General features: G+C 49.1%; 7 protein-coding genes across 7 annotated transcripts; 4 read left to right on the top strand and 3 right to left on the bottom strand.

Annotated features, from left to right (window-relative positions):
• Window positions 1–1,927: 1,927 nt before the first annotated feature.
• Window positions 1,928–3,459, bottom strand: N7496_008254 (S-adenosylmethionine-dependent methyltransferase; the record flags this gene model as incomplete). The annotated part of the gene is made up of 3 exons (XM_056701173.1): window positions 1,928–2,712; window positions 3,172–3,333; window positions 3,393–3,459. The coding sequence occupies 3 exons, from the start codon at window positions 3,457–3,459 to the stop codon at window positions 1,928–1,930; spliced, it is 1,014 nt and encodes a 337-aa protein (XP_056553236.1).
• Window positions 3,460–4,476: 1,017 nt separating this feature from the next.
• On the top strand, window positions 4,477–6,631 carry faa4 (long-chain fatty acid-CoA ligase FAA1; the record flags this gene model as incomplete). Its single annotated transcript, XM_056701172.1, has 2 exons — window positions 4,477–6,483; window positions 6,542–6,631. 2 exons carry the CDS (start codon window positions 4,477–4,479, stop codon window positions 6,629–6,631), a joined length of 2,097 nt encoding a protein of 698 aa, XP_056553235.1.
• A 688-nt stretch (window positions 6,632–7,319) lies between these two features.
• Window positions 7,320–7,656, top strand: N7496_008252 (uncharacterized protein; the record flags this gene model as incomplete). The annotated part of the gene is made up of 2 exons (XM_056701171.1): window positions 7,320–7,333; window positions 7,449–7,656. 2 exons carry the CDS (start codon window positions 7,320–7,322, stop codon window positions 7,654–7,656), a joined length of 222 nt encoding a protein of 73 aa, XP_056553234.1.
• A 2,744-nt stretch (window positions 7,657–10,400) lies between these two features.
• N7496_008251 (uncharacterized protein) lies at window positions 10,401–10,666 on the bottom strand (the record flags this gene model as incomplete). Its single annotated transcript, XM_056701170.1, has 2 exons — window positions 10,401–10,482; window positions 10,542–10,666. 2 exons carry the CDS (start codon window positions 10,664–10,666, stop codon window positions 10,401–10,403), a joined length of 207 nt encoding a protein of 68 aa, XP_056553233.1.
• A 1,393-nt stretch (window positions 10,667–12,059) lies between these two features.
• On the top strand, window positions 12,060–12,976 carry N7496_008250 (uncharacterized protein; the record flags this gene model as incomplete). Its single annotated transcript, XM_056701169.1, has 2 exons — window positions 12,060–12,384; window positions 12,441–12,976. 2 exons carry the CDS (start codon window positions 12,060–12,062, stop codon window positions 12,974–12,976), a joined length of 861 nt encoding a protein of 286 aa, XP_056553232.1.
• Window positions 12,977–14,216: 1,240 nt separating this feature from the next.
• N7496_008249 (Polyketide synthase enoylreductase) lies at window positions 14,217–14,972 on the top strand (the record flags this gene model as incomplete). Its single annotated transcript, XM_056701168.1, has 2 exons — window positions 14,217–14,273; window positions 14,499–14,972. 2 exons carry the CDS (start codon window positions 14,217–14,219, stop codon window positions 14,970–14,972), a joined length of 531 nt encoding a protein of 176 aa, XP_056553231.1.
• A 3,948-nt stretch (window positions 14,973–18,920) lies between these two features.
• N7496_008248 (uncharacterized protein) lies at window positions 18,921–21,274 on the bottom strand (the record flags this gene model as incomplete). The annotated part of the gene is made up of 4 exons (XM_056701167.1): window positions 18,921–20,307; window positions 20,375–20,471; window positions 20,545–20,594; window positions 21,054–21,274. 4 exons carry the CDS (start codon window positions 21,272–21,274, stop codon window positions 18,921–18,923), a joined length of 1,755 nt encoding a protein of 584 aa, XP_056553230.1.
• Window positions 21,275–25,175: the final 3,901 nt, after the last annotated feature.

The raw sequence follows: 25,175 nt of genomic DNA, 5'->3' as shown, positions 1-25,175 counted from the left end.
CTTAGTATGATACTTTTAATGCAACTTTTATGAAATTGAATCTTGTATTTAGAGAGAATAGTGGTATGTGTAGTATTTGACAATAGTAGAGTTTCAAGTCGGTTTTGAAAACCTGTGAGATAATCTAGGTATACGAATGATACCTGGTGTTTTCATACCCGGAGATTAGAGTGAGACACAGGAAGGCGTACATAAACGATAGACAAGAGAGCCAACAACAAGTAGAAGGGATAATATGAGGGCAAGACATGGGAATGACCTGCCGCGGAAAGCCCGCACAACACACCACGAGCCGCTGGATCCAAAACCTCAACTCCAACCCATTGTCATGAATGCATGGGAAACCAGGCCCCCAAATCATAGTTCTGGTTAAATCGTTGAGAGAAGTAGACGGAGAACATCGATAAAATCGCGATCGGTCAGAAGAAGTCCATGGATTTGAAATCGTATCGAACGAGGAACGCTCTCGCTTCATTGTATCACAGAGACACCTAGGTCCCTGCCTCGAATGGGTCAAGATTCCTGTCCATTTCTGTGCTGTGTTTCCATCGATAGCACCGCAAGGCTGGCCATAACTAAGAGTAGGTTCTCTGTTTCCACCGACAATGAAGCCTAAAGAAACACGTCACGTCGGTATGCCTGGCTCCGGAACTCAACCCATGGAGCCGTCATCAACGAGTATGAACCATAAAGACTTCGAGTACTTGTTTGTGGTTCTTCATCACCTGCTGCTGATAGTGATAGCTCCCACGATAGAGTTCTTGGATGAACTTGGCTGATCTATAAGCGCCAGCGAAGTATATGCGAGAGATGCAGGAGCATGGTCGGACTCGTATGGAATTTGGTTTTCTCAAGAATCCTCGAGGTAAATATAGATGGACAGGTTGAGCGTCTCATGAACTGTCATGGTGTACGCAGTCAACATGAGTGACCAGATGCGTGGAAGCGATTATCCGGAAGTGTGGACGGTATACCGGAGCAGAGATTAGTACGAGAGCTCTTGGTACTGGGTCGCACTGTCTTGGACAGCATGATAAAAGCAGTAGTTGAGACCTCGGTTGGAGAGTCTCTCTGAACCACTCTCCGAGCTGTTCCCATATTTTCCCAGAGGTGTCCCCTGGCTTGAAGAACTCGTCCACGAAGCTAGACGATAATCTTCAAGTGACCATGATGATTCTAGCGACGACTCGAGGCTTTCTCATAACTGTACGAGTGAGAGGGGACAATGGCAATAGCCCCATATTCTTGGTTGTAAATTCCTTGTTCCATCTGGCCTCTCGATGGATATGACCACCGCACTGAACCACAAGGACGGGTTGTATCTTGATGTCCATATCGAAGTCTTACATCAACACTGTATAAGTCGGTTGACACCGTCTACGCTCGGCGTTTGTGTTGCTCGAGACTCAGGAAAAAGGCTGGCAAGGAGATTTGATTTTGTACAGCGTCTTCTCAAGTTTAGGATGCTTTTGAAGGTCTTTTCTCCAGTGCTGTGAGAGGTGGGCCCGATGGGGGCTTAGGGTCGCAGCCTTGTGTGGATCGGGAGTGAGTTCGAGGGGAGGGTTAAACGTCAATGAAAGAGAACGGAGATGAAGATATAAGCCATGTTATTATAGGCGTGCGGTTATAAGTAGAGTTCCAGTGAGCCAGTGGGCCAGTGGGCCAGTGTGGATGAGGAATGAGGCATGCCCTGGAATTTGAGGATGTGCAAGTGGTATAAGAAGACTTTAAGAGCGAGAGATGAGAATACTACAAAGGATTGTGGGAGGAGGCTTAAAAAGGAGGTATAATGGAATTCTCCGAAGGAAAGTATCGATCTAGGCCAGAGATTTTGTGCCTAAGGCTACTAGATCAATAGAACTGACGCTCTGCTATGTTCAATTGTTGTGCATTTCTATGTCTATAAATTGTCTATCTCGATTGTCTATTATGTTCCACCACTGGGAAATAAACTCTTCTCCCTCGCCAGCAGGAGGTGCACCAGATACCCGGTACCTCCCTTCAGTCCATCACCCAGCACTTCATCACTGAGTCGCCAGACCCGGAATTCGCGCAGCGTCTCCCTTAACCACGTCTCGAATACATCAGGCGCTCGCTGCTGCTGCGCAATGATGCAAATCGTCGGTTGAGGACGGGACCGCGACGTCTGCTCATCGGAGGAGTCGTACGCTGGCCGCAGACGGCATATCTCGGCACAGGTGCGCACGAATGGGGCAACTAAAGCTTCATTGTAGATGCAATCACAGGAAAGAAGAAGGTCGAAGCCTCGATCCTCTTCTTCACCTTCCTCAGATCCAGAATGCCCGCCAGACTCGGACTCGATACAGCCCTTCAACAGCTCTGGCTGATCAAGCTCCCAGTCCAGCGTGGTAAATGTGATATTGCTTGTCGCGGCCTTGGAGGACTGCTTACCCTTGGACGTCGACCTACTACTGCCTCTGGTTTTGCTGCCTTTCTGCTTCCCAGATGCCGATGCAGCTGGAGTGACGGAGGCGTTGGCGTCGAGGTTAGTCCTGAAGACGCGCCGTACGTATTCTTGGTCAGTGGCGAGGTAATGTTGAACTGAGGGAGCCAAGGCCAAGGCTACCAGCGCCGAGATGCCACAGCCCAGTTCAGCCACCACCGAGCCAGAAGATAGAAGGGAATGTGTCCAGAGAGGATTTGTTGGGGAGGAGATCCATTCCGCAAAACGAGGCGTGATTTTCCAGAGAACTAGAGATGGTCAGATGGTTAGTTGTTGGGACTTGTCAGCTTGGTAAAGATGGTCAGGTGGAGGGAGGCGATGATGAGAAGAGTAAGATGACAGTGGTGATGTCAAAGGACCGAAGAACAAAAGCACAAGGACAAGGGCTACATTCGGCCGGGTTCACGGGTCCAGAATACGGATTCAAATGACAAAAGGTCCAGAAGTCCAGAAGCTCCGAAGCCTCGGCCCAGCCGTTGTCCCTGGGAACGGAAGATAAGACCAAACTGCGGGGACTTGGTTTTTTTTCGAGTCCGTGCATTGGGAAGGGGGTCAAGGTAGCACAAACGTAAAAGCACGAGAGTTTGAGCTTTGGGGCAGTGCCGATCCCTGGTATGCACCGTAGAATGCTCCGAATGGCTGATGATTGGAATGGAATAATGGCATGGGAGACGAGGACAAAGATAAAAGACATTTGTTATACATACCAGCACCGGTAGTACCTCCAGCTCGCGAAGAAGAAAGTAGAGTGGGGGATTGATGAACGGTGTACTCGTTGCCACGGATGGTCACGTCAAGGGACGAAGCGCGAGAGTCGACGAACCCTAGGTTGGTAGTGGGGATCTCCTGGCTGAATAGCAGGAAGGCCTCTGCAGGGCTACGGGTTGAGCTCGGGATATTGATTGGATGAAGGAGGGGGGCTACATACCCTCTTCGGCGTCAGTGACCTCCTCGCTGGCAGTGTTGGCGAGGAAATCGGCGATTGGACGGTGCATATTGGTCAGTCAGCTTCATGAGAGTTTCTTGGGGGGACGAGGATTTTGGAGTTTGCTGGTGGCGTCCTTGGAGATCACGGGACCGAGTAGCTTTGAGGTTTGTTTTTGGAGGGAGAGAATAATAGGGGTATAGCAGAGAAGAGTTGCTATAGAATATCTAGCTATGGAGTATTCCGTATAGAGTGTATAACTGGATGCTACTTCGTATACTCATGTAGTGTACAGTGTAGTGTACATAATAACTACTGTAGCTTTAGCTCTGTTGGGCGAGAGCCCCAACGGAAGAGCAAACAGGCAACTGATCTGCCCGCGGGTAAACGCTAAGTCCTCCCGAGAGCCTAAGGTACGGGAACTGCGCTAACTGCTTGGGTTAATTAGTGACCGTCGCTTGCGCACTGGACCCGGGAACTTGCTACTGAAGAGGAACACTATGCTGGACCGCGGCTACACTAAAGAGCCCCCAGCTCCTCTCTCATTTTAATTAAACAGAAAAAAACTCCTCGAACACGAAACCTACTCTCCTCCTTATCTTCAGGTGCCAATAAAAATAGGTGCATAGTTGCATTGCACATTGAACCAGACCACCATATCCTTGGCTGCCAAACACCAGTACGAGGTGCGTCATTAGGTAGAGCCCAGCCACATCACCAGGGCCCTGCAGCTCCCTCTCCCTTTCCAAACTTCATAACCCTCTCCTTCCCCCCGAAGCTCCCGAGTTCTCAACTCCTTCTTCATTCTCCCTCTCTCCAACCTCTTCCGTTTGGAAACTCGGCAGTCGGGTAAGCTCGTCTCGGACCGTTACGCTCCCAGCTCCCCGTAATCATTCCGTTTTGGCCCCCGGTGGTCCTGGCGTCCCCAGAAAGCCCGCTAACGCCACTCCGTTGTCTCCCTAGTGGAACTTTCCCCTCGACAGCTCCAGTTTGGTCCGATCTGTGATTCTACCTTTTCACTGATCTCTTCCCCCCCTGATTCTCCCGGTCTCTACCTCTCTCCTCTCCGCGAGAGCATTCCGCCATCATGTCGAAGCGCGATCTCCACATCCAGCCGCGCATGGTCAAGAAAGGCCCATTCTCAGTCGAAGCCGCCGGTTACGAAAAGAAAGATGGCGAAACCATCCCCCGACGCCACCCGGCTGCGAAGAATGGACTCGTTCTGCGTCCCTCCGAGGATGTTGCAACCACCTATGACAACTTCCGGCGCTCCGCCCGTCTGTTCGGCAACAACAAGGCCGTTGCGAGCCGTAAGCTCATCAAGACGCATGTCGAGAACAAGAAGATCAAGAAGATGGTAGATGGTGTCGAACAGGACGTGGACAAGCAATGGACTTTCTTCGAGATGAGCGGGTATACCTACAAGACCTTCCTGGAGTATGAGCAGCTTTGCCTCCAGCTCGGCGCGGGTCTGCGCAAGCTGGGCATGGAGAAGGATGGCCGTGTTCACCTCTACGGTGCGACGAGCGCACACTGGCTGGCCATGTCGCACGGTGCCGCATCGCAATCTATCACCATTGTCACCGCTTATGATACCCTGGGCGAGGAGGGCCTCAAGCACTCCCTGGTCCAAACCTCCTCAACCGCCATCTTCCTCGACCCCGGCCTGATCAAGTCTTTGACCCACGTCCTGAAGGATATCCCCTCGATCAAGCACATTATCTATAACACCGATAACGAGGTCAAGCAGGAGGACCTGGACAAGCTGAAGACCGATTTCGCCCACATCAACGTGCTCAGCATTGAAGATTTGCGCAAGTCTGGCGAGGAGAACCCCGTGGACCCCGTGCCACCCAAGCCCGAGGATCTGTGCTGCATCATGTACACTTCCGGCTCCACCGGCCCGCCCAAGGGTGTTCCTTTGACCCAGGCCAACGTTATTGCCGCCACCGCCGGTATCAACGAGATCGTTGGCCCTTACATCGGCCCCAAGGACTCGCTTTTGACCTACCTGCCCCAAGCGCACATTCTGGAGTTCATGTTCGAGAACCTGTGTCTGTTCTGGGGTGGCTGCATGGGATACGGTAACCCCCGCACCTTGTCCGATGCCTCCATGCGCAACTGCAAGGGTGATATCCGCGAGTTCCAGCCTACCATTCTGGTCGGCGTTCCCGCCGTGTGGGAGTCGGTCAAGAAGGGTGTCTTGAACAACCTGAACAAGAACAGCTTCGTCATCAAGGGCATGTTCTGGGGTGCTATGGCCGCCAAGAACTTCCTGCTGACCAACGGCTTCCCCGGAGCGGGCTTTGGTGCTTCGATCCTGGATGCCGTGGTCTTCAAGAAGCTCAAGGAGGCTACCGGTGGCCATCTCCGTATCATGATGAACGGTGGTGGTCCCATCTCCAAGGACACTCAGCGTTTCCTTTCGATGGCCATTGCTCCCATGATCGGCGGTTACGGTTTGACCGAGACCTCGGCCATGGGTGCGTTGAACGACCCTATGGCATGGAACCCTAACGCGCTCGGTGAGATCCCTGCTTCGGTCGAGATCAAGCTGGTTGACTTCCCCGATGCGGGATACTTGACCAAGAGCAACCCCCCTCAGGGTGAGATCTTCATCCGCGGCGGCAGTGTGACGTCGGGCTACTTCGACAACGATGAGGAGACCAAGAACGCTTTGACCGAGGATGGTTGGTTCATGACTGGCGATATCGGCGAGTTCGACTCCAACGGCCACCTGCGCATCATTGACCGCAAGAAGAACCTGGTCAAGACCTTGAACGGCGAGTACATTGCTCTGGAGAAGCTGGAGTCCGTGTACCGCTCCACGCCCGTTGTTGGTAACATCTGTGTCTACGCTGCGGAGGACCAAGACAAGCCGGTTGCTATCATCGTTCCCGTTGAGATTGCGCTTAAGAAGCTCGCCAGCGACAACGGCATTGAGGGTGACACCGTCGAGTCTCTCGTGCACAACGAGAAGCTCCAGCGCCTGGTTCTGCAGCAATTGCAGAGCTCTGGCCGTGCCGGTGGTCTGAGGGGTATTGAGATTATCAATGGCGTTGTGCTCTCCGACGAGGAGTGGACTCCTCAGAACGTAAGTGTCGCTTTTCTACCAAGCAAAATATTGTCCCAGTACTAACTATTTATTATAGGGCTACATGACTGCTGCGCAGAAGCTCCAGCGCAAGAAGATTGTGAACAAGTACAAGGCCGACATTGACAAGGCCTACGGCAAGAAATAAAAAAAAGGTTGGGATTGACTTGTGAAGTCCTCGATGTGTTTCTATTTTTTTTTCCTCGGACTCGCTTTCTTTTAATTCTGTATTGCTTTACTTGTTACCCTCTAATGCGTGTTTTTGCGTCCTTACGACCTCCCCGAGCCTTGACTTGTTGATATTGGACTATTCTTGTTACTTTCTTTCGTCACCCATGATTAGACGAGATAGTGATGAATGCGAACATAGTTTTGCAACAGGCATAGCCAATTTCCCGCCGGTCCAATTGAATACAATGTATTTTATTCTTTTGTCCTACGACTATGATATTCATGTTCATAGGTACCAACCCCGTATACAGTAGTCCATGGAATTAAAGGCTCCTCCGCTCGCTTGAAGTAGTATGTGATTCGTATACACAGCCACCGTTACACCAGCATGCACCGGATGCACCTAATCAATCTACCCTCGTGGTACAGGTACCTGACAGACACCGACTACCAACTTGGGAGGTTCGCAGCACCCCTTCAAAACCTTGCGACATTAGCTGCCGATCTTAACAGTCGAGCCTCAGGTTCCTTCAAGTTACCCAACGTGGTTTAGCCGGACACTATCACCACGTGACATCCAGCATTTGGAGACTCGACATCAACACCTTCAACGTTCCTTCTCTCCACTTGAGCTGAACAATACTATACTGTAAACAGTATTCGCAATGTCTTTGTGGAGGTACGTCATCACCAAGAACCACAAACCCCCTACCAGTCCCAATTGTGCTCCCAATCGCCCAGTCGCCTGAAGCATACCTAGTCAAGCATGTGTCTAACTCCGCGTCTCATCTTAGCACCTACCGATCCCTCACCCCGAAGACCCGGGCTCTATTCGGCGTCGGCGTGATGGCCTGGGCGACAATAGGACTTTGGACAACGCCGCAGGTTGAGAGTGCGCTTGGCATGCAGGCGTCTAAGGACGAGCAGGAGGCGCTGGATCGACAGCTCGCTGTGCGGATTTCGAGGGTTGGTGGGGAGGAGAAGGGTGATGGGGCGCATTGAGTTGGGAAATTCAATGTGATGTGTGTTATTCGGGTTGTGAGAAATGGTATATGGATTGTCGGACTCCCCGTGCTCGTCGTGGTCACGAGGTCGAGGCTTTGATCTCTTCGGATTTGATTCAAAAGAGGGCTTGTGATTCGGGAGTCAACCCCATGAAGGAAGAGAGGAGGTTGGAGCTTCCTATATTTTGTGATGTCATTCCTCCCCGGACTGTGTTCATCAGACACGATGTCCCTGTGCGAAGCGACGACCATGCTATCTGATCGAGTGATGATCAAGACCCATCAACAACCTCCGATTGTACGATTCTCGGGGAGGAAGCCCAAAAAGACAGACGGGCAACAAAATGAGAAGGGGATCATGTTAGACGCTTCTGCGTCGCGTTTTCGACGGGCCCGCTTTGCGCTGGCGTCTGCGTCTGCACCTGCACATCGGAAGTTTCCAATCCCTGCGACGAGGAAGAAGACGCAGGTGGCAGGCTAGTCCAGTCCAGATCGAGACTTGCTGGACGGGGTGGCGAGGGTCCAATCAGTTTCTGGTTTATTCTCCGGGTTTGATGCTGTCGGATTGGAATGCTTTCGTGAGCGGCAGGCGGGCTGAGCTTGGTATCAAGACTTGCGATTTATCCTGGTTCATTAATTGAGTTTGGTCTTTTCTTAGGATTGAATTTCAACGGGCTTTCCTTGGAGCTTAGGGATTGGCAATCAAAAATGTTGATCTAGTGAAACATATGTAATAATTCGAGATTATGCGCCGTTTCTCTCAATTAGGCCTACATCGTATGACAATCTTAACTGATTCATGTACATCGTACAAGGAGATAAGGCCAGAGCGGTCCCTTTGTATTTCTTTCCATTTTCCTAAAGCGAATCTCAATCAAGGCCAACAAAATTACCCAGCCTCATCTTAAACCGAGTCTCTATCCCGACCCCAAATGTAACAATCCAACCCCATAACCCTTCACAAGCCCCAAAACCGTTGAGGTGCAACAACCCTTGACCACATGCACCCATCTCCCCGACACCCATCAAACCCACAGCCTCGTAATAAACCAGAACAAGTTCTGCAACAGATCAGCCAAATTCGAATCAAATCATAATCTGCAGCGCCCGAGCCCAGTCGTTGTCAGACTTAGCCAACCAAGCCTGGTAAAGGGTAGTTTGCATGCATCCTGTCTACGGATTGCAAGAAGCAGGACTGGCTGGGTTCTGTTTGTTTGCAGCGGACAGGGATTGTTCTGGGCAGCCTCATATGGAAATGTATGTCTTTTGCGGATGCAGGCAAGATATTAGATTTTTCGTGGCTTATGGCTATGAATAGCAGCAAGGTTGGCACTGCAGAGAGAGTGACGGTATTTGTCCTGGTCTGGGGTTTGTATATCTGTAAGTGGAAGGAGTCGGGAAGAGGATATTTGCAGGATGAGTGAGGCATCCCGGTCATGCATGGTCTGTTGGGATATGGATATTGTCTCCAGATTGTGTACTTTAAGTGTATACACCCGTCTTTGATAGTTTCAGTGGTCAATTGATATGGACTATTTTGTATGAGCAAGGAATAAGACTGGACCATCACCTAGCCTGATTAAATGAGCAATTGAACTCTTCCATCTTAGTCCAAGCCTAGAAAAGACTGATAGAAATTCACCCCAAGTAATTTCTTGATCTTTCGGAGCTACTACGCGCCCCAAATATGCCGTGCAACCGTCTCAGATCCGAAAACCCTCCGCAACGGCCGAGAAAATGCAAGTCTGGATCAGTCAACTAGGTAAAACATACTTTTCATCCATTTAACATTCTCGTACCTTGATTCAAATTATCTTGCCATCAATACTGTATAATAAAAATAACTTAATCAGATTAATTTGATCATTTTGATCATTTACCGAGGACCGTGCGAGAGATGGCCTGCTGGATTCTTCTTTCGGCTGATGGCCCTTGTACGACGTGCAGATGGCTAGGGCACTGACTTTAGTCCCGACCTAAGGAGCCATGGGGTGTCGGGTGGTTGTGGTCTCTAATATTGTCCTCTAATAACACGAGATCCTGGATTGCCACTTTGCTAGAGGCTATCCTAAGACGAAGAAAAGAGAAATTTCCTTTTTAGGTGATTGTACTGTGGAAGAGTTTTTTTATTAACACCGAAGGAGTTGACAGGGCCTGAGATAGCCCCATAGTAAAGGTTTAGCTTAGTAGACCCCAGTACAGACTTATAGTACCGTAGACCCAGTGAGGTTCCCGCTAACTCGCAGCACGTAACGAAGGCGACGGCCGCCGACCTAGACATCTACCTACATAATTTCCATTAACTAGACTCCATACTCCTCGGTATCCTTCGTCTACTGGCTCTAAAGTCTCCTAGGTATTTTAGAGATATGCTAGTCTATATACGGCCCAAAATTGCGAAAAGAGTAAGTAATGGATAAACACAAGATTTCCATATCGAACTCTCCCGCGCTGCTACACGGGAAACAGGACACAACCAGAGGATTTCTATATGCTATACGCAATACTTATATATTTATTGAAACAACAAACGGGATGACATATAAATGGGAGCAAGCTGAAACCAAAGCACAAATATATAGCCTTATATAGAAATTGGACAGTAGATTGAAGGCAACAGCGGGCCATTCCTTGGTATGGCGAGATAAGGCTTGTTGGATTGTCTCGAGAGGCGGCGGATAATTACCCCCTCCGTCGCCGGAGTATCTAAAACAGTAGATACCAGGCGCCATCTCAGACACGTTAGAAAATGTGCTCTCGGCTGATATGGAGATCAGAGGTGTCATAGTAATCGACGGTACAGAGCTGCCGACCGTCGCCATAGCTAGTATGCCAGCACCCCCGTTAGCAGCTTGGTTACCACGAGAAATGGGACTAACTTACATTACTGTGGCATTGACAGCCCCGATAGGTGCTTGGCTAATGACCAAGTTGGTGATTCTCGCCTTCTCTCCGGGATCACGCGAGTACATGTTAGACGGGTTGAAAGAAACATTGCTGGCATTCATGATGAACCGAGAGCTGGGCTGGGGTTGAAAAACTCAGATGGAATATAAGTTGAGAAGTAAGAAGAATGTTGATACAAGACAAAGATTTTTTGAATAATGCGCTTAGGAATATCTAGGGGTTGTACCATAGCGAATTCATCTCAATTTATATTCCTTGCTCGCTCGCATCGGAACCCAACTACACATTGGTGTTTAGATATTCATATTGATCTTCCATTCGAAGTTCGTGTTGCTAATTGAGGGTGCATACCCAACCGCTGCAGGTAGAATACTGGCGTCTGTTGAAACTTGATATGGCTGGCCATTACTGACTGTCCACTGGACGTGCTTGCTCCTTCGCAAGTGTAGTATCAGGCAGCCTATTTTGATGATTTTAAGGGTAGGGCGTCTACTGTGACGTGCTAGCTATCCATGATCAGCCTGGGGGTTTCAGGAAAGTGCGCAGTTTCTACCAGCTTGGTCCTCATACCCAATTCTTATTTCGTTGCTAATTCTGTAAATTGGGTCATTTGGCGGCTCGGCCGGTGGCATAACGGTTGGAATGATGCCGCCGACCGCATAGTTTTGCCATTTTGGCCAATAAGAGCAGCTTAAATTTTCTTAGCCATATCGGGCTAGGACTCCAACTAAAAATACTACGCGCCATGGCGCTCGTTCGTAATGGTTATTCCGCACGCTGAGAGGCTTTCAATGTACTTCCGAGACGCCCCACGCTCTTTGAGATCATATACCCAGTCTTTTACCAAAATCTGGATACCCCCCTCCCAATTCCGTATCTCTTACAAAATATTCCATTCCGCAACTTTTGCACTACGTATCTCTATCGCAGCCACGAGTACCTCTCCTCATCTCACATCGCCATCAAGGGGTATCACAGATGATGAGCGGAGATTCCAAACGGTTACACTACCATGTGAGTGGGTAGAGGATTGACGCCCAGGTGGCTATCATCCCGTCGTTCTCGGCGATGTCTCAACAATGGCCAGTACAAGGTTATCCGGAAGCTCGGCGAGGGCTCCTACTCAATAGTTTGATTTGCCTAGGACCTGGAGTAAATCCATTCTTTTGTATTGTCCACGCGCGACTCTGTAGATTTTTGTTACTCAATTTGCCCCCAGAAAGAATACATATGTTGCCCTGAAAATTCTTGTATCGGAAACCTCAGGATCAACAACTGAGCTACGAATCTTACGCCACATCACCCAAGCTGCACCCGCTGAGGGGACTCTGCATATTACGCGACTACTAAGAGAGTTCGAACACCACGGAATCAATGGAGTTCACGAATGCTTGGTCATTGAGCCCATGGGTCCGAGTGTCAATACAATGGTCGAGGAGCTGCCGCAGTTCAAACCTCGCAGGCGAGGAATGAATATTCGCTATCCGATTTTGGATGGCAAAAAGCATTCTCAAGCAATCATTGCAGGGCCTTGCATTTCTCCACAAAAATGGTATCGCCCATGGAGACTTCCAGCCTGGAAACATGCTTTTTACGCTTAATGGTATCGACCCGACTCCCGAGGACGAGCTTAGGCAAAAGGAAGATGTGAAAGCCCGGTCGATCTCGTCCCCGGTACAGAGGCTGGACGGTAAACAAGATAAATGGTCACCTCCCTATCTTTGCGTTGTACAGCCGCTGTTGCCATTCGCCTTTTACACCGAAGGTTTCAAGATTAAATTATCCGATATGGCGGTGGTCAGTCCTTCCAATTCGTATCGTCTGTCTCTTTACTCTTGGAAAATATCCATACTCATACTTGCCTACCTTGAACAGCAGATTTCTTTACCGACCCGCCGACAAAGCCCGTTACTCCACGTGGTCTTCGAGCTCCCGAGTTGATTCTAACCGGAGCCGTCGACAATACCATGGATATCTGGAGTTTCGGCTGCCTTGTCTTTGAGCTCATCACCGGACAGCCACTCTTCTGTATACCAGGTTCCAAGTATGAAGATGACGATCATCTCTTCTCCCTTACCGCCCGTCTCGGCGCCCTCCCCGACGAGTTATTCAAGCATTGGAAGAACTCATCGCCATATGTTACGCTCGAGAGGAAGCTCTTCAACTGTCGGCTTGGAGGAGTCGATCCGGGACAGGAACCGCTTTTGGGGGAGGAGATGTCTATGGAAGAGCTATTTGATATGGCAGGTCCAGATTTTGACGAGGAGGAAGCCCGGAAAGTGAAGGCGCTCATTCGATGGATTTTGCAATATAATCCCACAAAGAGACCTTCCCCTGCGAAGATCTTAGCTGATCCATGGTTCTGCGAGATCGATGTGGAGAATAACTCGTCCAAGGTATCTATAGTCTAAATAGATTTATGTGGCTCTTGTCATCTTCCAGACATTGGCATTCCTCCTATGATCTCTTGCGCTGTTTGCCTGAAGCTTGAAACCTCTGACTAAACTTCTCCATCATCTGATTGATTATGCTTCAAAAGATAAGTCGAAAGGTAGCTTGGATGTTTCGCAGTTAGCGACTAAAAGCTAGCTATATAAAACTAGAACCAAGATAAGCACAGGTGTTGATTGGCTTTCGTTCCGAGTACCAATGACGTCCAGGGAATTCGTATGTCCAAGAATTTCTTGGTTTAATAAGTCGACAAGATACATACCAGACAGAGGGAATGACCAGATCATAGAGCAGGCTCGCCATATTACCTTCCAGGCTTTTACGGCCTAGTGCTATTCCTGTGCTCCTCGATTCAATGACTTCCCCGCTTTCGCCCCATTCCCAAAACCAAATCACTTCTACAACCTACCCCCGATCTTAGCACAAGGTCTTCCGCAGGTAATATTGTTCATCAGTGGCTTTGAGGAATTCGCTTCCAATTACTCCTCACCTCCGCCGAGATCGCTAGCCCCGTAGGAAACCTCCGAGCCTGACTCTACATCGGGCCTCGTCTCAACTGGGGGCGATTTCCAGTGCCCGATAAGTTCTGCTGACTCCACTTGTGTGTGTCGGATAGAGATAGAAAGGTAAATAGCGTAAACTACAAAACGTTGCCATTCTGGACTACCTTTTATCCCCTCTCACTGTCTGGATCTCAGTGTTTTAATTCAAACTTTCGTCGAACATGACCTTCACAATTCCTTCTCGGCACAAGATATCATTTACGACAAGCCAGGCACAGCCAGCCTCAAATATGTCGACGTCGATACGCCTCAACCGGGACCTGACGATTTTCTTGTGCGTATTACTCACTCCGGCATCTGCCACAGTGATTGGGGCGTTATGACACGGAAGGAAGGCGACGTGGGCCCTCCAGCGCAAGCAGGACAGATTGGCGGACATGAAGGTGTTGGAGAGATCGTCGCGTTTGGACCATAAACTGAGCAGACTGGCCTGAAACTTGGAGATCGCGTTGGTATTAAGTGGATGGCCCGCGTGTGTGGTAGCTGCTTTCCTTGTTTAGCTGGCCGGGATGGTGGTTGTTCCAACGGCACAATTTCGGGGTATGGAGAGCCTGGGACTTTCTAACAATATGCCATTGCGCCGGCCAACTATGTCACTCGCATTCCAGATCAAGTACCAATCGAACTTGCGGCCCCGATGCGTTGTGGAGGAATTACCGTTTATGCCGCGTTAAGGAAATGCAGTGCAAAGCCAGTAAGGACCATTTCGATTTCGATTCCCTCATTATTATTTGGAATTTTGTATAAATTAACATATTTCAAGGGAGACGCAGTTCTTGTGATGGGAGGAACTGGTGGTCTAGGTCACCTTGCTTTGCAAATGGGATGGCGAGGAATGTGATTCCGAATGATTGCATGAACCCCAGACCCCAGATTTCTAGTATTGCAATCCACAGGCCGCTCATAAAACTTTCTATAGGCTCTGGAATTTGGTGATAAGAAGGACTTTGCGGAAGAATGCGGTGCTGAGTCTTACATTGATCTCCCCAAGTATAGCAATGGTGATCCTCAACTTACTACTGATGTAAAGAGGATTACATCCTATGGACTCGGCGCCACAGCGGTGATTGTGTGTACAGGTGCTAATAGTGCATATGCTGATTCGGTTTCTTTGGTGCGGTTTGCGGGTACCGTTGTCTATGTTGGTGTTCCTGAGGGGGCACCGGTTGCCATTGCATCTGCCCATCCCGCTAAATTACTCAGCCAGGAGATCAGCATTGTGGGGAGTGTTGTTGGAAATCGTATGGATGCTATTGAAACGATGGATATGGCTGCTCGTGGGGTCGCAACGACAAGGGTCACAGTCCAGCCAATGTCAAGCCTGAAGGATGTCTTTGACAAGATGAACAATCGTCAGCTGAAGGGTCGTATTGTTTTGGATCTGTTTCAGTGAAATATTCTTATATCTATTTTCATGTCTAATACTTTGTTGAAAATGTATATAAAGTAAGAAAAAAAGAATCTGGAGCTTAGCTTCTCGCTTGATAAGGCACGAAAACCTTTCCAGGACTTCTTCGATATTTGTACCATGTCCTTTCATTGTATCTGTAATTTAAAGGCATGGCAAGGCTGAGCTAGGTAAGGGGGGGGGGGGGTCGTTTAATGAATAAGATTAAGCCTCTAAGCGATGTAATTATTCTGCGAGACCAACCCGGAACGGGGTCTGGGGCCTGCAGACGGCTTGTAATGGCAAGGGCGTACTTAGGCATGATATGGTGTGACGAACCAAAGCCCGGAGGGAGAGATACAGGCTGGTGATGTCGGAGGTAGCATGGGGCCTGGGTTTGTTATCGTGTGAGAGAGTATATATCAAAAGGGCGTCGTTCGGCGTCACGGAGCAGAGATAGGGTGGATGTTGGGGGAGTAAAGTGACTTACACCACTCGAACATGTACATCCCTATGGCAGATCCACCGTAGCACTGGTCGTCCGTACTTATGTTCACAGTCTTTTCCTATTCCGCCGTGAGTGGGTGGAATGATAGGCTAGAGGCTTAAAGATTAGAAATTTGGAGTTATATTTGTCACCTCCTCCTTCACTATTTTGGGGAAATAGATCAATCTCACAAGTAAAGGGTAGAGGTGATTCATGATTATAGACTTCAGAGATCTCTCTTAACAACCGAGATAAAGTGGTAGGTATCGCAAGTGATAGCGTCTATGGTTAGCGTCCGGGGTTGATTAACGTGGCTCTCGGTTACTCCTCGCTTAGTTACCGTCCCCTTAGAGGTTCGTAAGACAAAGGAGTGGTATAGTATTATCGTCGAGATTCGGAATCAATACATTATTTAATTTAGCTAAGTGTGAATAAGTAACCACTTTTCAGTAGAAAGTAGGTATCGCTTAATTAGTGAACTTTTCTATTAGCTCGACCGGTATCTCTTTCTGCCAACATTATCTACTCACACGAGCCTCATGACTAATATATCTCATCGACCCCTAGGAAACGAAGTCAATGTTGGTTTATGATTTCTACCGGAAAATTGAGCCTAGCAAGAGTAAATGGTTGATCCGTTGCGTAAAATCATAATTCGATTACCAAGCTAGTCGTATATGGGTCGGGTAACTACACTCCCGGATAGCTTGCCACCGCCCAGTGTAATTTATAGCGTATATAGAAAGTCAATGACGACTAGACTAGATAAAGGGCCTCTTTATTAGATTGAATAAATATAATGAAATATAACTACCGTAGCCGGCCTCTTTTATTCTCTATAACGCTCTATCGTCTAACTCCGTCAGTACTCCATACTACCTAGGACCAAATTTTCACTCACGCAATTTTCACTCACGCGCGCCTTTCAACTACATTAAGCGATGTACGGTCGTAGACGAAGACCTCTCCTCGGGGCAGCTGTTCTCGTGGGTGCGTCGAGAGCAAGTGCGAGACATGAAATTCAGAGGCAAGCGGAATTGGACTATCAGCGTGAAATGATGATGCGGCAAGAATTGGAAGCACAAAGGCTACGAGAGGCAGAACAAGAAAAGGCAACGCAGCGCCTAGTCCAAGAAGAGGTACAAAGGGCAATTTCCAACAACCAAAATACAGCCTCATCGTCTACGGATTCTTCACACCTTCACAACTCACCTCCACCGTCTTACCCTCCCGCTTATCATGAATCCAACATCAGATCAGGCCATGCAACCCCTACCAATTCGCGACAGATCCCTGCGAGAGATGATATTTACAACGACCACAAAGACGATACTGAGGTCGTTAGCAAGACCCGTCATTGTACACAGTGTGGTGTTGTCTGCCAAATGCAAGACAGATTTTGTTGGAAATGTGGTGCCAAACAGGTTGTACAAGAGGGCTGAAAAAATGAGATATTTTGGCACGAATGGGCATATGTGTCTATGGCTTATATTCTTAATCGATCCTTTCCCTCTTGTAAGACGTCTTTCGATCAGAAGCAGATTAGGTCATTATTAAACCACATTGAATCAACTATACGCTTCCATTTGATTTCTCAGTTACTACACATCAGCCAAGACGTGGCATAGGATATCTGGTACGTAGATGTCCTAGTCAAGTGGGGTGAGCTACCGGAACATACCGAGGGGCAGGTGACTACCTAGGGCTGCGACTAGGGTGGTGACGAGGTAGATGATTGGCCAGACCGATAACCTTGGTTGGTGAGCAAGATCTGCCTACGATAGCTCTCAAGTAGGCAATATATCCCTGTCAAACCTCCACCCTCGACCTAATTAGGAACCCAAGCAGAGTTGAGGCCACCAACTTTATGTAAAAGTTTCAAGCACTGCTGGGAAAAAAAGTCTAAGTTCAAATGTTCTGCATTTCGCCACCGGGAAGCCAAAAACAAAACAGTAGGTACCCTGCATGTGTCGTAACAGCCGCAAAGTCAGAGCCAGGCTGAGCTGAGACGCAATAAATCACCTGCGCATGCACCGTCGATCCCGATAGGCGACCAGACTGGGATCCCTAACTCCCATACATATCCACATGCGGAGAGAACCCAGTAGCTGGTCATCATCCTTGCTGCCTGGATGCATACAAGCAGGACAATATAGCCGGACTCGGAAATCGATGCAAGTACCAGTTTCTAGAAGACCGAAAAAAACAACGGTAATGGAAATTATGACCATCTAGTCCTCAAAGCAATCAATACCTACGAAAATAAAAGTATGTATTCTGTACGGTATACAAGAAAAGAGTCCTGCCTAAAGAGGACACCACCCTCAAGATCTGATTGGCTCCCTGCGCCCTGCCATGATCACCTCGTTTGATGACTGCAAAGCCCTAAACAGAAAAAGCAAAAATAGCCAATCTGCAGTCAACGCCACCCTGGCTTCCTTTCACTTTTCCTGCATTCATTTTGCCCCCGCCTGAAACACACTACCCGGCCCCTTCCAATCAATCTGATTACTCGATAACTGTCGCCTTCGAGCAAAGAAATACAGTGATAAAAACGGCGTGACTTATTACCGGCTGCAAGGAAGCCAGGCTATTCTAGTGTAATAACATAGAACCAATAGGAAAGAGGGCAGAATGTATACAAAAGCCGTAACGGAGATCATTCCCCATGTCTATTGCAACTGGGACCGGGCGAATCCCTTCTACAGTACCAGTCCGGGCAGAATAGAGAGCTAGACTAGGACCGCATGAATAACGGTCCCTGGCGGCGAGAGCAAATCGGAGAATTGAGGGCTTTCGTTTTTGCATGGATCAACTATGGTCTCTAATTGAGGTTGAAATTAGTTGTAGTACACATGTATGGGGGAGTTCAGGGAGCGAAATTTGAAGATCTTGTTGATAGCATTCTGTGGAGTGCTTTTTTGTGGCAGGTTAGGAATGACATGACAAGAAAGTTAAATTTCGTAATGGAAACAGCCATGTGAAGAGCCCCTCTCTTCCCTTGATAGTAATCTCGGCTTGTGAGAATGGCTCCAAGTTGGGGCCTGGAGCTTCCTCCTCTGGCACTGGTGTACTTCACATCCATACATTTCCTCCCCAGTCTTTTCTCATAGAACCTTGATCAAAGAAAAGACACAATATCGAGTATGGGAGCAACAACAAAGAAAACCGCAATTTTTAACTTCAAATACTAAGAGATGGAGTCAAAGTAAAGAATAAATTAAGCACACAATGAAAGAAGTCCAAGAGTCCATGAATTCATATTCAATCTCCCGCGCCGTTCTGCACCAATCCGTGATATCCTATGCCCCAATTCCCAGTATCTCATTGCAAATGAAAAAAGAAAACACAAATTTCGCTCGAAACTAAGTGACATTGAGAATATGAAACTGAAAAGAAAAAAAGACACTACGCGAACAGAATGAAAATTACGGGATTATCATGGCCCAGCCAGGTTATCCCTCGATCTAGGTGCACAGACTACGAGAGTTAGGAATCGTGCTGTACCCGTTGTAAGTCGAGTAGACCGGGTCGAATCCGCTCGTGGTCGTGCGGGTATTGGGTACCCCTGTGAATGGATCTTGGTAGGGGTCCAATGTAGTCTCGGTCTTCAACGTGTCCATCGGATCCATGGTATCGTTGATCATGGAGTAGTCGAAACCGGACGAGGAAGAGGATGAGACGAGTGGGCTATCGCTTATCGGCGAGTGCTCGGCCGTTGGCATCTGGCGGTAATCTGTTCGCCCGTAGGGCAAGCTTCCTCGATGGGGTGAGTCGTACAGAAGCAGGTGTGAGCGCGCTGCTTGTCCCATGACGTGAGGGAGGGTACTGCCACTGCCGTCTCCACTCCCTCCCTCGGGTCCCATGCTAGCTGTGCTATCGCGTCTGCCGTCCTTGTAGTGGCCCGGGGAACGACCTCGCACGACCATTGAATGCGAGTGTCGACGGGCAATGAGAACCCACTGTGATTCTCCACCGACTGGGCCTGCGATCTCGGCCTGCAGCTCGACCACGAGATTGTAGAATTGCTGCTGGGCACGTCTCTTGCCATTGTTGGCCGTAGCCTTTTGGAACTGGATCCGCTCAAACATATGTGATTGTGGAGGTTGAGGTGCGGCGGCGAAAGAGGAATTGTAGTCCAATGATTGCGAGCCAAGTTGGAAACCGTGGGTTCCGTTTCCAGTGGTAGCGGATGCGAGGGACTGTGGAGGCGAGGGTTGTAGGTGCACTCGGGGTGGTGGGCGTTCTGACTGTTTATCCCGCTTGGGAGTATGCTGCACGAGCTCTCTGGTCTCTCCATATTGCCCATTGACTATGGCAGAAATGGACATTGCAAAGTTGCGGATCGGCTCCAGAGTTTGATCTGCATGGCGAATGTAGAGAGGAACGGTCGAAGGCCATGGGTGCAGGCTGAAGCTGCAAGTCACAGCAAAGTAATTTCGTCGGTAGCAGGTCCACTTGTTATCGGATGGGAAGAACCCACGCCCTATCTTCGCATATACTTCCGGTTTGACGGTTTGCTGGGTACCTCCAAAGTCCGTGACAATTGATTCAAGAACGCTCGTCTCCTCAAATGGCGGTGCCTCTATCTGAGGGTGCGGACGCTGCGGGGATTCCAATTGAGGCTGTTGGAGTAGAGCGGTCTGGTTTCGATCCAGAACATCCAGAGCCCGAGGAGTGCCTGAATATCCATGATTGCGACAGACATCATTGATTCCACTCAATGGCAAGCCCATGCCATGCTGGAGTGCATATGATGATGAATACGCATTGTTGCGTCCCATCAATGCCGAGATAGAGCTCACAGAGTGCACTGGACTTTGCATAGTGGCTGACATGCCGGTGGGAGGTTGGCTAGGTATAGCAAGGAAATCAATCAGTCGATATTATCTCGTGGGTATTCGAGAGAATTTCCACTCACAGGGATGGTACTCGACGGAAATCTGGCACTCGGTCAAAGGGATGTTGGTGTTGGGCCATATGAGGAAACAGAGGACCAGACGTTGGGGAGAACGAATCTGAGTGGGGTTCAAAGCAGTCAGTTAGAAGATCCAGCCACAATCACACAATAAATCAAAAGCCAAACCATACCGGAACAGGAATCAGGAGGAGTCATTGCAAGTGCAGTCGAGCTGGGATAACTAGAAATCAGAAAGAATCGGTTTAGTACGTCACAATCCCACAGGATAGATCATAAACCACTGCATCAAGGACACAAGACAGGTAGAAATAAAGAGAGTCCCATAGCTATTCGGGGACAGCACGTAGAGCATGATGCGTAAAGACGCAAATCAACCCGCAGGCTGCTCACGAGAAGAGACACTGGCCAAAAAAAATAACAATAAAGGACACGGACACAAGCTTAGATAGAAAAGGACAGAAACATCGGACAAAACGCATGCATGCGGCAGATCAGTATGGAAGGTATCAAAACAGGCCGGACTAAAGTCCAAGCTGCCCGGACCCGGAGGAATCGCAGCGACCAGGGGGGTTCCGGATTCCGTTGTCATGTTGAAAGAGGGCCGAGTGGAGCGCAACAGGTAGTCCAGATTGAAACTGCTGCAAAGAAATGGAAAGAAATAAAGGAAAAAATAACGTACTGCAAGTCTTGCATCGCAGACTGCGGTGCGTGGTACCGCACGCCGTTGGTGACAGGCATGGAGGCGAGCCCTCCGACTCGTTGGCTGTTGTCGTCCTCGTCAGTCGGAAATACTGCTACCTGGGAGCTGATATAGTCCCCATCGGTGGTGACCGGGCAGTCCATGGCAAACGGTTCCGAAAGGAGAGTAGCTGGATGGAGGTATTTAGCTGTGTACTTCATAGTAGGAGAGAACCTCGGGGATATGAGACGAAAAACGGCTGGTGATGGTGATATTGCAGCACCAGGGTACGAAGAGAGCATGAAATTGGAAACGAGGAGAAACGTGCATATCAGCAGACTTACAGTGATTCATTCTGATTGTCATGATGCAAATTCCTCAAGGACCCTGAAGTATACCCAGGTAAGGTAACACGAGCGACACGCCCACGGCTTGCCTTTGCGATTGACGTCTCAAAATTGGCGAGGGGCACCGTTGTCTAGAGCGACCAGATTAGTGGACCAAGTTCCATGGCAGAGCTGTTCTGCCTATTTCCCAACGGCCATTGCTCACCTAACGGTACAGAAATGGCTCCTTGCTCTTTGGTATCTTCGGGGGGTTTGGTGGAATGCGAAGGCTTGTGTGGGGTATAGTTCACGAAACAACGGGATAGAAACGTAAATCCGCGGGGCTTGGTGGATTTTCGTTAACAGACAACGCGAAAAGGAAAGGAGAAATCGCTTGGTATGATCAAGGTCAGGGATAGTACTGTAGGAATCAAGAGAAGGAACAAGGTAAGTGTGATGGAGCGTATGAGAAAGAATGAATGAGCAGGCACGAAGAAAGAGGAAGGGAGTGGTAGTTGAATAGGAAGAAGATGAAAGGAACAGTGGGTGAAGACCAGAATAAGAGCATTACTTGAAGACGAAGTTGGCTCTGGCCGATGAAAATGCGGAAAAGCCGGTGCAGGAAGTATCTCTGGGCGGATGCTAGACCCGTCCAAGAGAATGCGTCACGAGTAAGAGCATGGCCTTCCTATTTGGGAGATCCTCACATTGATGGTCATAGGGGCATTGTTCGCCGAGTTCAAATTAAACAATCCAGAGTATAGAACTTAGTGTCTCCAGAACACTAAATCATGAAGATCCAAGCACACTCTGATAGACCAGAAAGCCATTCGGCTCCAAAACAAGGTCGACAAGGGCAAAAAAAAGAAAAAAAAAGAAAGATAATTTGATAAAAGAGACGGGGATTGGGAATACCAAAAGGGAAATAATAATGAAAAAAGCTAAACCATGTAATAGAACAAGGAAAGCAAAAGGAAGAATGGGGAAAATGGAAAATGAATACCTACGTGATGTAATCCAGCGTGACTGGCGTCCGCCAAATCGATTCACGGCAGGGCGGGCCTTTTGATGGGCAAAAGGTAACTGGCATAGACCGACAAGGACGAGAAGAGTAGACGGCGGTCCACCAGGTTTGCTGCAAGTACTGTAACCCTATCTTCAATGGACTACCGAGCTCCCCGGAATCCCAAGATCGAAGCCACCGTCGATTGCCGAGTACCTTTGACACTCGTCGAGGTAAAAGGAAGACAATGGGGAATGAGGAGGCTATTAGGGACGAGAGGCTATAGGTCCTTTCTCAGATAAGAAAGTACCCTCCGCTCCTGACGTAAATGCAAAAGCCCTCCTTTGTTAGAATCCTGAGTGATCAGATTAATTTCTTTTTGAAGGAGAAGGGAGTAGAGGCGAAATGTTTCGTGACTGGGCTGGAAGCAAGAGAAATAAATGACCAGGACGAGGAGAGAATTAGATGGTGACGAAAAGGGTGCGCATCCAATTGATGTTATTTGATTTCGGCCGTGATGATATTCCCCCTCCCCGGTGTATTGCGTACAGAAATACTCCAGGTCGATGAACCCTGGTCAAGCTCGAGCCCGTTCTGGATTGTCTGGCTTGGTTTACCTCCCCGGTTCTGCTGGATGGCTGGAGTTGGGTCGATGAAGGTAGTAGTATGGTGTGGAGAGGTTGACCCTCCCCTCCCCGAAAATAGACTCAGATCAGTCAACGAGCCGAGAGGCGACCATTATCGCCACGAGTTCATGTGGAAAGAGCTAGGATCTGGGCCTGCCAGGGACGGTGGAAAATACGTTGTATTTCGCAACGCTACAGTGGGTGCCAGCAGCCAATTTTGCGTTAGGGGTCCAACCATAATTGGTGCTGTCCAGGATCTCCGTAATGGTGGTTAATCCGATCTTTTTTGTTTTCTTTTTTTGGGGGTAATTGGGAATTTCCCTCTTTCGTCATTTTTTTAATTGTTTTTTTTTTTTTTCTGTGGAGGAGACATCAAGATCCCTGTCCCCCGACCAAGTGTAAAGGAGCTGGGTAGGTGCGCGGGTCTCCATAAAGAAACTGTAGCATCGACTCATTGGCCCGAGCTCTAGACAGTTTGATTGTCCATGGAGCATGGTATTGGTCAGAATCTCCATGTTACGTGCCCTGGGAGGAGCCGAGGAGACGCTTGCACGGACACTGGGCTGCTTCAAAGTGGATAGTACTTTTCAGGACCTCCATTTACTGTACTTCAGGACTTTGGGGCGAAACCGGGACGAATGACCAGCGTGCTGGATGTATTTTCCATTACGGGGGCGCTCTCCCGAAGAGAAAAAAAAAGTCAGATGTCCCAGCACGAACACCCGACAGCGGGATGCTGCAGGCAAATCCAAATAAGATGAAACCTAGAAAGGATGGAGATGATCAACCAGGATAGCCGTGCAGACTGCCTCTGGATTCTCGGCCCCAGAGTCGCCTGACGACTGGATGTATCAAACCTTGGGGATCTGCAGGCCGAAATAGACAGTACTAGCCAACGAAATCCCTCGGATCCGAATAGCAAAAAACAAATGAAAATCATTATTCGTCTGGTTCCAAGGAAATAACCCATTTGCCTGACCAAGATTTATGAGGCTGGAGTTGACGCGACCTCTCGGAGTCGTCCCCGGGGCCTTTGATTATTTCTTTCTCTTCACATTTTGATTATCTTTGCTACTTTCTTCAATCCTTCATGGAGAAACGATAGTCGAGGCACGAGCATCGGGACGTGCATGACGAAAGGGCATGCTAAACGATCGGCAATTTTCATTCGACGAGCTGCGTAGTGCATGCTGGCAATGCCCTCACCGACAGACCCTGAATGGTGAACAGAATGAACCCGACCAAGGCGGCACACCAAGGCGCCAATGGGGCCAATCCTACTTTTCTTTACTACAAATGGGAGCATCCTGGAGGAGGGCACGCTGGGCGCCTCGAATTCCGACGGGCAACGTGATCAAGGCCAACCTGGGAGGGTGAGGGCGAGAGCGAGACCGGGCGACAAAGCCTAAGTTTCTCACCCCCACCAAGTACGGAGTTTCGACTGAAAGAAACAAAGAAGGCGTGTCTGACGCATTCTGCAACGGGAAAGCCCGGTAGACTTGCGGTCCGTACCAGGCTGCATTTTCCAGAATGGAGCTCCACAGCTACCGCAGCAACGATTCATTTTCTCTTCATGGACTCGTTGGGGGTGTGCTTTTGGGGGGGGGGGGGGGGTGAAAGTGGACTCTAGACTGTGGAAACTCATAGATCCCACAGATCCTAGGCTCGATAGTGGGGGCGCCCTTTGCTCACCAGTCGAATCGATGGGGACAAAACTGCATTAGGGGCTGGGCGATCGGCCTATGCTGCAGGAGGCTAGTTGATTGAGATGGCGAATGGCAAATTGGTGGAAAAGAAGCCGATTTAACTTTGATTGGTGGATCGCTGCCGTAATCGATCGACTTGGGGAAAGCTAGGAACCAGTCACTAGTTGGACCATGACCGAGAGGGTGGTTATCGATGGTATGTTGTGCAGCTGGTGGTTCTTCCTCACGGGCCACCTTCTGGGTCTCGAGCTGGAGGTCGGGCATGGGGAGGTACCAAACTCGGCAGTACGTGCAGGAAGGCGAAGTCATTACCTCTGTCCATTCCAAGGGTAACCCGACAAGCTTTAGAGCTCAACATATTCCGTGGCAGCAAGGCCGATGTTCGGCCAGCAAGCCATGCTCGTGGCTGCCTGCACCTGGACAGTGATGGAATGTTGATTTGCGCTTTGGGCAAGACTGCC

The sequence above is a fragment of the Penicillium cataractarum genome (genome assembly GCF_028827025.1).
Source record: "Penicillium cataractarum strain IBT 29864 chromosome Unknown utg000007l, whole genome shotgun sequence".
Lineage (NCBI taxonomy): Eukaryota > Fungi > Ascomycota > Eurotiomycetes > Eurotiales > Aspergillaceae > Penicillium > Penicillium cataractarum.
Note: the sequence above shows the minus strand (reverse complement) of the source record. Positions and strands in the feature narration are given on the sequence as shown.